Source organism: Myxocyprinus asiaticus, chromosome 10, assembly GCF_019703515.2.
Source record: "Myxocyprinus asiaticus isolate MX2 ecotype Aquarium Trade chromosome 10, UBuf_Myxa_2, whole genome shotgun sequence".
Lineage (NCBI taxonomy): Eukaryota > Metazoa > Chordata > Actinopteri > Cypriniformes > Catostomidae > Myxocyprinus > Myxocyprinus asiaticus.
The window spans coordinates 42,812,891-42,826,323 of record NC_059353.1 but is presented as its reverse complement, the minus strand read 5'-3'; the positions used below and the strand labels follow the sequence as shown (position 1 = coordinate 42,826,323).

The 13,433-nt window shown below is 36.8% G+C and overlaps 1 protein-coding gene across 4 annotated transcripts in view; it reads left to right on the top strand.

The window, feature by feature from the left end:
* Positions 1 to 13,433, top strand: part of znf385b (zinc finger protein 385B) — a 213,640-nt gene that overhangs the window by 145,377 nt on the left and 54,830 nt on the right. For all 4 annotated transcript variants that reach the window (XM_051709124.1, XM_051709120.1, XM_051709122.1 and 1 more), the window contains one exon: positions 9,554 to 9,696. In XM_051709124.1, coding sequence (XP_051565084.1) covers positions 9,554 to 9,696 — 143 coding nt within the window. The remainder of the gene's footprint in view (positions 1 to 9,553; positions 9,697 to 13,433) is intronic.

The following is a 13,433-nucleotide window of genomic DNA, read 5'->3' as shown; positions in this document are numbered from 1 at the left end:
TCTTTTTTTGGTTAAGGTCAAAGTTTGTGCTTCAAATAAGATATTTCGCCACAAATTAAGCAGCAGCTAACATGGACAAGTTGTTCAACATGCACTTTTCCTTATAAACAATGAAAAAACTGTGCAAGGTCAAAGAAAATACAGTGGCAAGAAAAAGTATTTTAACCCTTTTAAATGAGCAAATATCTGTCCACAGTTAGACAAATTGTCTAGTATTGGAGACAATTTAGTACTATGGCTACTCTCCCTAGAAATGGCCGTCCAGCCAAGATGACTCAAAGGGCACACCGCAGAATGCTCAGTGAGGTAAAAAAGAACCCTAGAGTGACAGCTAAAGACTTGAAGGAATCATTGGAACTGGTTAACATCTCTGTTCATGAGTCTACTGTATGAAAAACATTAAACATGCATGGTGTCCATGGCAGGACACCACGAAGCAAACCACTGCTTTCCAACAAAAACATTGCTGTGTGCCTGAAGTTTGCCAAAGACCACCTTGACTCTTGACACTCCACAAGGCTACTGGGAAAATGTTTTATGGACTGAGGAAACTAAAGTTGAATTGTTTGGGAAGAACGCGCAACACTACATACAGTTGCGGCCTTTGAGAACGCGCGGAAACAGATCCTGCAATTTCACACGGTGTGACACGACATTAGGCGGTACAAGAGAGACATAATCAGTAGAGGGCAGTCGTGTTTCATTCTTTGAGTAAGCACCAATCGCTAATGGTTTAGTCCGTGAGTTCATTTCTCAAATGGGACCATCTACAGGAGTAGCCAGTCTCACCGAAAGCCACAGCAAGCGATTTTGATCAGCAATGGCAATAAACTATAGTATTGTTGACTTTATATCATTGACAAGGAGTATAAATGTATGAGTGTTGCACATTTCGCTCGGACATATACTCCTTTCAGGCTACATACTCATTTTTCAGTGAAGCAGTGCTGTTCTCCTGCAGAAGCAGATGCTCGGCCTGGCAGGGGATCTCAAGTCAAGTCAAGTGTCCCTATGCTGGGAATATCTCGGGATCAAAGCCCAGTGTGAATGAAGTTTAAAATTGAGAGACCAAGGGACAGGGAGTAAACAGCGCTGCCCAAGAATGCGCACATTAGCTTCACAAGGTGTCTCCTGTTGCATTCAGGAGGACTGCGGTTCACCCCACCCCCCACCAACTCCTTGACCCTCCCCCAATGCCAAGCCAGTTCCAAGTTGAATCTCAAAGGGCAAACGTGTGAGACGCGTGAGACAAAATAATCATGAATGGGGTTAATTGTTGCACACTTAAGCAGGGATAAGAGACACTCTCAGACCGGGTTTTTTTTTTTTAGAAATATAAGGGGCTCTGTCGATTTCTTTACACAACATATGCGGTTGAATAAACCAAATGCCTTTTAAAATGCAATTTAAATGGTGCTTTTAAAGTGCATTAAAACGTGCATTTAAAAGACTCATTAATGTACTCATTTATGGCTACATTTAATGACATTTATACATGAAATAAGTGATTTATTAATGCACAATTGTATTGTTAAATATAATTACATTTTTAAACATGAATTAAATAAACATTTAAATGTGTATTTTTATTTGTCCATTTATAAATTGATTTATTTATTCAAGTTTTTATTTTCAAATTAATAGATTGATAATTTATTCCTTCATTCTTTTTTAATTGGCACTCCTGGGCTTTAGCTGGTATGGATTGACAAATGGTAAAAGAAAAGGAAAAGTCAAACAATAAAGAAAAGCAATTAGCAAATGGATGAAGAAAAGCAATTGCCAAATGCTTTTTAAAACACAGTTTAAAAGGTACAATTAAAAATGACTTATTAATGTGCTGTTTTATTGCTAAATATAAGTACATTTTAAAACATGAATTAAATAACACATTTAAATGTGTCTATTTATTTGTCCATTTTTTAATTGGTTTATTTATTCACATTTAAATGTGTCTATTTATTTGTCCATTTATAAATAGGTTTATTTATTCACATTTTTATTTTCAAATTAATAGATTGATAATTTATTCCTTCATTCTTTTGTAAATGGCACTTCTGGGCTTCCATAGTTTTAAAGCAACTTTACAGAAAATTATGCAGTAACAGAAAATGGTGCTGTGATGTCTAAAAGTCCTCATTGTGCGGTTTAAATAAATAAAACGATTGAATATCATGCCTTGAAAAATATTGTCCACTCATAGCATGAATATAATGCCAGTATTCGTTATCTAAGTGATAATTTGCACACTTACTGTATAAACTGAGAAGATGTTAGTGGACAATGTTTAAAAAGGATTGTCTATGATTAAGATTAATGATGTTCATAGTGAGAAACAGCTCACTGTTCATTCAGCACTCTGAATTCAAGTAAGTTTTATTTTCATAGCGCCCTTAAAATACAAATTGTTTCAAAGCGGCTTTCCACAATGAACCAGTTTTACACCGTTTTATCATGCTCCGGTTTAGGAAGTTTAGATTATTGTTAGAATATTTACCTGTTTTAAATAGTAATTGTTGTAAATAAAATGTTTTCAGAGCTCTAATCGCCAGCGTTTACATTATCATGTTCGTAAGTTTAATAGTGATTTGAGTGATCCTGTGATTCTTTACATTATTTGAATTTATTTTATTTGTATTGTAATTTTTATTTTATATCTATTTGTATAGACCACACACATACAAGTACTGTTCTATTTGAAGACAGTAAATTAAAAGAAAATGAGGCCCATTTCCTGTATTAATGGCTGTAACTAATAACCAACCAATGTTTTTACATTTTTTTTTTTTTTTTTTTTTTACAATTAAAGACACAAAGACAAATCGTTAGAAAAGCTTATACTTACTGGAAAGTGATCAGAAATGTATTTTCATGGAATATGGTACTACAGTATACACTACATTCCTGTGTGTCCACCCTGATGCTCAACCACAGCTGGAAGAACTTTAAACAGTCTATTAATGTACTTGCTGCATGCCGTTTCTGTAAGTTCTTCAAACCAGAATTTATTAATGGCAGCAATTAAGTCAGACTTAGTAGTTGGCTTTGCTTCCTTCCAAATAAAGTCCTTCAGAGCATGCCACATCAACTCAATGAGATTCATATCAGAGGATTCTGCTGGAGTCTTATCCCAGTTTATACCCTCTGCACCATTAACTCTGCTTGCAGTGGTGTGCTTTGGGTCATTGTCCTGGAAGAAATGGTGGTGGACTCTAAAATTTTCCATAATGTATGGAGCGGCAGTTTATTTTATAATAGCATCTTCAAAGAAAGTCAGGTCCATTATTCCTTCAAAGATTTCAATAGGTCCTGGTCCCAGTCTGGATATTGCCCCCAAACGTGAACTTTCAGTAGGTGTTTTGGCTTTGGTTTGAAAACATATCTCCCACTCTTATGAAATGACATAGTGGCAAAGTGATCCAAAGCCACCGTGGTTTCATCAGTGAAAATAACGTCATGAAACGTTTATTTCTCGTCGATCCATTTTTGGGCTTGTTGGAGACATATCTCTTTGTTTTTGCCTCTGATCATGGGACAATGTTGGGTTTTCCTGTACTTCCAACCTAGTCTTTGCCTGATTGTATCATATTTCCTTGAATCCCAGTGAACACACACAAACAATCCCTGCATCAAAACTAATAAACGTATGATCTTTCAGATTAGTGTGTCCTAATTTGCAGGCACAGCATTCTGCTTTCATGCCTTCATTGTACAACTGAGCATTTGATTGGCAAAGGTTTCCGCTCTCGTATAGAGAATTTCATAGCAGAATTATCTCACTTAATCGACCGCCTGTTGCTTTCAATATCTGCTTCAGAATAAAGTGGCACATAACTGCTGGTTCCCAAAGCCAAATCCACACCTTAACGATAAGTAAAATGTACAAAACTGACTCTAGATTAGTGGTTGCGGATAACATCTTCCGACATCGTTTGCTGCATTCATGCACAGAGAAAAAAGCCATAAATGTTTGTACATTAGAAAAAAAAAGTTTCCTTAAATGAAGGCAGTGTGATTCGTTAATATTTTTTGGGGGGGGGGGGGTTTGGGGGGTCATATTGGATTTCATCTAATATATACAGTATTGGACAAAATCTCACTTTATGCAGGAATAATAAAAAATAAAAATAAAAAATCTTTTGAAATATCCCAAATATTGTAACACGTTAACTTTGCCAAGCACAACAAAAAGGTCATATTTACATAAAATTAAATATCGATGTCCTCCATTTCAAAATACGCTGTCCTATATTGGTTATTTAGTTTGCTTGGATTTTCGGAAATATTCTACTGGCCGAGAGGTCTCCGACACAAAAATAATAATCTGTTCTACAATATGACCATAGACAGCTGATCCTACACACACATGATTACTGCAGCTGCCAAGCACCTCTTTTATTCATGTTAGCTACAATAACTAGTTCTGCCAGCCAGGTTAAAACAGTGCGCATGAGATATATTGTAATGCACCCACAAGATAACGCTGGACTCCCATGCACCACATGGTGGATATTGTGAGAAGCATCACAAATTAATTTAAATTCTGAAAAGCCCGTCTGCATGGTGCTGCGCAATTTCACGTGATGGATTTCATGATGGCGCATTAAAAAACACGCATTCTCAAAGGCCGCATCTGTATGGCGTAAAAAATACACTGTAATAAAAATAACAAAAATAAAAAACTGCCAGCTGTGGTTGCCAGAATAATTATGTAAAAAATACAATAAAAATGTAAAAAAAAAAACTTTACAGAACAACCTGTAAATTTTACAGTTTAAACATGACACTGTAAAAAAAAAAAGAAATTCTGTTAAATTTACAGTAAAAAAACTTCATAAACTTGATATTAACCGTTTTAAACTGTAAAAATCTGCTTTTTACTTTATAATGTATTGTTAAACACCGTACAAATTACAGAAGGGCACATGATGACATGAAGTTCACCAATAATGGCGCTTCCAGGAGCAATGACCAATGAACATGTAGAGACAATGCTCAATGTCACTCACACAAACACTAAACACCATCAGGGTAACACATGTGAAATTAAAATAATACAGTAAACATTAACTAAACTACATCAAATATAAAACAAAACACCCCAATGTGCTTAACTGATATTAAAAATAAGAAACATAACTATTCCCATAAAATATAATGAAATATGATGGGTCATGCAGGGAATTGTGGGAATGTCTGGTTATTTTTTTTTACTGTAAGTTTAACAATAATTTACTGTAAAAAGTACATGTACTCTCTTGTTAAACATAATGTAAATTTTTACCATTAATTATACAGGAAAATCATACTTTTTACATCCAAAAAAATGTATTGTCTTATAAAATATATTAAAAAATGTTATTGTATACTTTAGACATTTTTTACAGTGTACCAACATGAAAACATCCTAATGGTGACGTACAGTGGGGGGCGCATTATGAGTTGGGGCTGCTTTGCTGCTTCGGGGCCTGGACCGTTTCTCATCATCAACTGAAAAATTAATTCCCAAGTTTATCAAGATATCCAACAGGATAATGTCAGGGCGGCTGTGCACCAGCTGAAACTCAGTAGAAGTTGAGTGATGCAGCAGGACAATGACAACTAAACAAGGAAGTAAATCCACTACAGAATGGCTTCTGAAAAAGAAAATCCACCTTTTGAAGTGTCCCAGTCAGAGCCAAAACCTTAACCCAATAGAGATGCTGTGGAATTACCTCAAGAGAGCCATTCACACCAGACATCCTAAGAATATGGCTGAGCTGAAGCAGTTCTGTAAGGAAGAATGGTCCAAAATTCCTTCTGAAAGTTGTGCAGGTCTAATCCGCAGCTAACGCAAATGCTTATTTGTGGTTATTGCTTCCAAAGGAGGATCGACCAGTTATAAATCCAAGGGTTCACTTACTTTTTCCACAGCTCTGTGAATGTTAAATGGGATGTGTTAAATAAAGACATGAAAGATTATAATAGTTTTTGAGTTAGCTTAAGTACACTGTGTTTGTCTATACGTGTGACTTTGATGAAGATGAGATCACATTTTATGACCAATTAATGCAGAAAATTGGCTAATTCCAAAGGGTTCACATACTTTTTCTTGTCACTGTACATCCCAAACTATACTTACATACATGTTCAAAGAGGATAAACATGGTTTGTGCAGATCACAATGTGTTTTGCAAAGTGAATTATTGGCTAAATAAATGTACTAAATAAATAATAATGATAAATGTCAATTTTATTTTAAAGACATTTTGCTGGGTTGCCACTTTATTTCTGTTGTAAAATCTTGGTCCTGAAGCATAACCAGTTGAGAACCACTGTTCTAAAAAAGCTGTTTTTGAACACACTGTACCCACAACATGAATCGAGTGAAACAACTTCTTCATCTCTGTCCATTATATGATTTCTTTTTATAGCTGTGAAAGCAGTTTTATGTATCCAAACGATGCTGGTAAGGCAGCCACAAAAGAGACTACAAGAGGCCTCTTTGAGGGCATCCAGTCAGCCTAGACTTGTTGGACAACATCAGAAAAGATAAGCCAAAAACCATTTCTTGTATACCGCATAAATCCTTTTGGAGTTTAATTTACATTGACAGCCGTTGATTCTTAGTTACTCTCCATACTTTCTCCAAACAGATGAAATGAAATGGAAAAAGCACATTTGTTGCTTGTTCTTCTTCAAAGAGCGTACATTTATCACCCTACTTCATGATTAAAGCAGCTTTATCTTGGATTATACCTCCTGGGGTGCCCTGCATTTAAAGGAAGCTGCTTAAGAATTTTGCTTACCTCTTGTCATGCTAAAAGCATGTTTGGTTTACCATTGCCATCGTTTTTTTGGCGTTGTAGGGATCTATTAACCATCAAATACAAAATATAAACACTAAGTTGACATAAAGCCACAGAAACAGTGCTCTAAAAAATCAGTTATATATTTTTGCCCATACTCAGGCTGATTATGTCTCACTGCTTGAACTCTGAATCGTACAATGAAGCTGTGGATTTCTTTTAGCCGTGCAGTGAACTGGAACTGACCTTTTTCCTCTCGTCACATACATGATTAGATATCTCCTTGACACACTACATGAGACCCTTTTTTATCGCACATCCGATTGGACCTGTCATTGTGTCGTATAAATGGACATGGTGCTGCTCATGCTGATCAAAGCGTATTAGGGGCCAATTTATTCAGCAGTGTCACACTAACATTATGGCTGGCTTCTAATACAGTGAAAGTTCATGATCCAGTTGTTCAGTCAGGGTGAATTCGAGTTTATTATGTGCATAGATGAAAAGAGATTCAATTACGGATCGTACAGAATTGAATAATTGTATTTTATTAAAATTAATGATCTCACTTGTAACAATTTAACAGTCTCACTTTTAACTCTTGATGAACTCACTTGTATGTTCAGGCTTGAAATGGTCTTTTGTCCACCTACAATACAGAAGGTCACTTCTGAAAGTATAGTCATTTAACATATGCTTAAATCCAAATCAATTATAGGGACTATGCCCCTTCAATAAAAGAATGCTCCAAGTTAAGTGCTGTCAACAGTATTTGTGGCATTATGTTGATTACCATAGAAAATAATTTTGACTTGTTTTATTTATTTATTTATCATGGTAATAGTGCAAGGCAGTCATGACGTGCACTTTTTCCCTGCATCATGAAAATGTCCTTGTTATGTTCTCACCCCAGTTTGGACAATTCCGTCACAGGCTCCGAAATCTTCGTATTTGTAATGTTTTATTATACTTATTTACTTAAATATATTCATTTATTTACATTACACTATCATATATTATGTGCTATATATACAGTATATAATGTAGTATAGATATTTTTGAACAATTAACACCCCTACACCTTTACTATAAAAACACTATAACCAACCAACAATATAAAAGATGTAACAAGCAGATACAAGTACAGTCACTGTAATTTATATTTAAAAAATGACTAAAAAGCACTCGAAGTATTATAAAATACTCATGCTGCATTTGTTTTAATTGCTGAAAGTCTTCATCTTCATGAAGGCAGTTACATCTCATTCAGAAATATGCATCCAAACATTCGCATGTTGCCATCAGTCTCAAGACACATGAGAGCCAATGGCATTTGACTTTATTGACATCAAAGCTGTCTTAACGCTTTTTAAGGTGGCAATTTTGAATGTTTAAATGAGCATGCATTGGGATCTGACTGTAACAGTGGATGTGGATGCTGATTGTTGCATAAAGACTTAAATTTGGTTTTGTTCCTTACACAATGCCATCACACAGCATCAGAAGATATGGAATACAGCGAAAAAATAACTTGGATTATTTCTATGGTGCTTTTCTCATTTCCCTTTGTGTCCCATGGAAAACAAAACGATGATTTTAAGTTTCTTCCATTTTAAAAATTAGCCTTGGGTATAGTATTGAAATCCTCCAAACTGAGTTGAATACAGCATCAGAGTGACATTTAAAATACAGGCAAAGGGTGACGTTTTGGTGATGTAGGCAACGGACCAAGGAGGACATTTTGGGGGCGCAGGTAAAAAGTAGCTATAGGGATGTACACTCACTGAGCACTTTATTAGGAACACTATGGTGCTAATAAAGTTCCCGACGTGGTCCTCTGCTGTTGTAGCCCATCCACCTCAAGGTTCGACGTGTTGTGCATTCTGAGATGCTATTCTGCTCAACACAACTGTACAGAGTGATCATCTGAGTTACCATAGCCATTCTGTCAGCTTGAACCAGTCTGGCCATTCTCAAATAACCTTTCTCTCATCAACAAGGCGATTCATGTTTCCATCTGCAGAACTGTTGCTCACTGGAGGTTTTTTATTTTGGCACCATTCTGAGTAAACTCCAGACACTGTTGTGCATGAAAATCCCATGAGATCAGCAGTTACAGAAATACTCAAACCAGCCTGTCTGTCACCAACAATCATGCCATGGTTGAAATCACTGAGATCACATTTTTCCCTATTCTCATGGTTGATGTGAACATTACCTGAATCTCCTTACCCGTATCTGCATAATTTTATACATTGCACTGCTGCCACAAGATTGGCTGGTTAGATAATCGCATGAATAAGTAGGTGTGAAAGTGTTTCTAATAAAGTTCTCTGTGAGTGTAACATTATGAGAGTGTGTTTAATATAGATGACACACTTACAACAAACCTTATTTATAGCAGCACCAATTTTTCAATATCCGAAAACTTTCTGGTTATTTCCAGGTTTATATGAAAACGTTTTTCAATGTGCTGATTGTGCTCTCAGACTGTTGGACATCTCCCTCTCATGCCAGTCTTATTCCACCTTGTGCTCTCAGATGTTCAGCTTCATTTGGGTGATAATGATGAGTTAGTTTCCACAGATGACTGCCCGCTCTCTCCAGTGCACCTTCTCTCACTCTCCTCTTATTCTCTGGTCTCTCTTTAAATTTCTCATCTATGTACCAGTGCAGGAACAGATCCTTTGTCCCCAGAGCTTAAGAACTATAGTCTCTTCTTATTATGATTTGTCTTGACTCTATCTCTCTCTCTCTTTCTGCAGGAAGTTCTTGTCATAGCAACACACTCCCCACGTTGGTCCGAACTCCGTCTCTAATAATGCAGTCCACTCTGGACATGAAGCCTTTCATGACCTTCCCTGTGGAGAGCTCCTCTCCAGTCGGCCTGTTCCCCAATTTCAATACGGTAAGCAGGCCTGGTTTCTTCTCGGCTCTCTTGGCCATCTGCCCCGTTAATGCTGGCCTTGTTCCTGTGTGGGTTGACACTGATGGAATTAAAAGCTTCACTGTTAAGAAAAAACAGATTGGGTAAAGAGAGGAGATGTTTGAATTTTGTTACATATACTGTATATAGTTTATAATGGAGTCCTTCACAAACTGCAGTAGTCAAAAAATTGTCATGAAGTGTGGTTGTCTGGAAGATGGTCTAATAACTGTGTGCAAGTGGGTGTTTTCTGAATGGCATACTATCTAAAATTTTTGAAGGACAGTAGTATGCAGTATGTATGCAAATGTTGAATTTTTTGTATGCATGGAATACACAGATGACACTAGGAGTTCCATAAAACCCAATTCCCATTCATCTCAATGGCAACTGCTCGGTTGACGCATGCAGCCACAGAAGTACATAAGCTGGATGCTGCCCTCTTTGCTTCACTGGCACTCTAAGATCAAAACATACTCTGCGCAAGTACGTTAACGCAGATGTATCTTGCAATGCAAGCTCGATTTCATGAGTCGTTGCCTTCTGAAATGTGTCAGACCGTAATTCATAACTTAACGCAACTACGCGTTGCATTCTCAATGTTGCCGCAAGGGGCGCTCAAGCAAGATTAGTGTGAACTGTCCACTTCTACAGTGAGTTTTCTCTTTCAACTTAACTACTGTCATGACAGAGCAAAAGTTTGAAGAGAATATTGCTGAGCAAGTAAGTTAAAGTCAATATATTTATAGCAACTTACCAAAATAATAACACAATCAGTTTAATGGCACAGACATTTGAAGGTAACTCTAGCGCCCCCTTGAGTACTGAGATTTGTACCTGCCACGGTAACACAAGAATGCACGTTAAGCATGTTCAGCTGGCCCATGCATTGGCAATGCGGTGGCCAAGCGCTCGTATCTGCATTCACGTGCTTGCACACAGTGGCGGGCCGTGCATTTAAAGTCTAGGCCTTCAGTGTGATTCATGCCATTAAAAAAACACAGTTTCACAATGAATAAGACACCCTATGCCTTTTGGCATCATACATTATGTCGCAGCTAACTAGTAATACCAATTGACATTTTAAAAAACGTCCACGCATGAAAGCCAGAACTTGAAATGACACTTAATGCTCAAGCAAGCCTAATTTTAACTGCAGCATGACTGTTTTTTTTAAATGAACATCTCCCGAACAGACATTCAAAACTCATAACTTTTCGTATAAATCTACCAAGGAGGTCTATAATACCTGGAAAAATCTATCTAATAATATTTGCGATATTCGGAAGATGACGTGTAAGGAAACAAAACTGCAATGCTCCCGTTAGCTTAGCAGGGGTTTGACTCTCATTAGAGATGTCTCCTAGCAACCCAACTGATAAACAATGCTGCGCGCTAGCATTTGTGTTACAGGTGTACGATTATCAAAAGAGATTATGTTTTATACACCTGTTTCTGCAGCAGGCGTTTGTTAAACAAGCTTTAATATCATGTAATGTGGAAACTAACTCATTTATCGATATTACTTAATAAAGTGAATGTTTATCACTTACTTTGTATGTCTCCCTGAGTGTCGACATGTTTGTGTGACATCTTGCCCCTGCATCTCGCCAAAATCGGAGTTGAGAATTTCCCCATGAGCCTACAAGTTGTAATTCTGACTTAAAGATGCATTCCATTGCACTTCTCCTAGTAGGAAGTTGTAAAATCCGACTTTCTGAGTTGAATGGAACGCAGCACTACTTTTCAAAACTTGATCCGACACTGAATGCTCAAGCAGCCTAATTTACACTTAGAAAACTCCTGATGTTGCTATAACAATGCAAAAAGCACTTACCAATTTGCTTGAAATGAAAATCAGTCCTCCTAACCTGTTAAATAAATTAAGCAATCACACAATCATGCAGAACATCTTAGGATTTTAAATCCATAAGGATCTCTTTCTCAACGGCAATACCAGCAGTTATGACAGCTGACTCGTCAGCAAGATCTCGCGCTCTTCACTTTCAAATTACGTACATCACTTAAAGCGTGATTGCATCACTCAAGGCCAGCTAGAAGGACTCGAGCGGGACATATCCTAAAGACCACAAACCACCAAGAACAAATAAATCAATCTGATTGGCTGATGAATCTGACAATCTGACTTTAGTTGCTCATTCATTTGCACTGTTGAGGGATTCTGAGGAAATTCTGAAGGCCTGACGGGGTGGAGCTCAGACTCACGTGCTGCTTCGGGCATGCGATTTGTGAAACATTTGTCACACTTTGCTTGTAAGCAAGGAATAAATTCTGACTTCTGGATAAACTTCTCGTTTATTTGTTTGTAGATTAATTAAGAGTGGAAATCAATTAAATTTTCATAGGCAAAAAGGTGATTGAGAATGAAAGGATGAAAAATATTTCTTTATTTGGCATGTTAGGCCAGCATAGAAGGCTTTGCTGGCCCTGGGAATTCGCCACTGCTTGCATAGAGTATGTTTCGACCTTTACAGTATATATTTTTGAGCCATAAATTCAATGTGACTGATCACTCTATATGCTCTATATATAGTTGCACCCTTTGCCACAGATAATGAAAAATATAAGCTTATTTCACACCATTCATACACTAAAATTAGTAATTTATTTATAGTATGCAATATGTATTCTGTACACAGTATGCAAATTATGCATGCAACACCCAGGTGACCTACTACATTTGTCAAAATTTATCAGGGTTCCAGACTGTGACTAAATGGTCATTTTGCAACCGTTATTCCTGCCGGTGCAACTTAATTTTATTCAAGGTTGTGCTGGTGAGTCCACAAAATTGCCCCAAAATTGCTCTTATTAATTAACTTGGTAATAAGGAGCTATGTTTTAACTATGATTACCATGATTTTGTTAATTTCACTGTTAAACTATGGATACTATGCAAGAAATATTGTACATTTTCATTGTAAATTTTCATAAAAAGGAGAATTTAACAAAAGAGATTTGGAACCCCATGAATTATGGACAAAGCTATGTGTTTTTCTCCTCTGTATGTTCAGTTCTAATGATCTTTGATTGAAGGCTCAGTAATAAAGGCTCAATAATTAAGAGCCTGACTAAAGGAAAATAATATCTGTTAAGGGGTCTGTAACACATCAATGGAAAGGAGGAGGCGAGAACCAGCTTGATAATATAAATAATATTTAATTAAATAAAAAGACACACAAACACATACAGGGCAGCTGCCCATAATTCTCTCTCTCTCGAGCTGCCGTCTTCGGTCGCCTTTATCCCTCACTCGCCTCATCAGGCTGATTGGGATGTTTGAACATAGCCCTATATAAGTTAGGTGCTGATTTGCTTTTTTTATTTTGTTAACTTTCATTAACATGAGTGAATTCACATCTGCATTCTCAACTCAAAATCAGTGCTTTACGGTCAAATGTTTCTAGAATATGTGACAAAAATAGGCAATATTAATATTGTTAAAGGCCCTAAAATCCACCGGTGTTACCGAATCAGGGGCTGGTGTCACCATCTGTAGAACTTGTAGAACTGCTCTCATATATTAGTCTGGAGCCCTGTTTGTATCATAAAACAGATAGTTACGACTCTTAAATTCTGATTGGATGAGCCGTTTTTGAACCCATTGTAAAATCATGCACACCTGTGACCACACACTGAGCCGCATTCATGTAACATGAGCAGAACGAATTTCTCTGTTAATCATTCGTAAAACCATT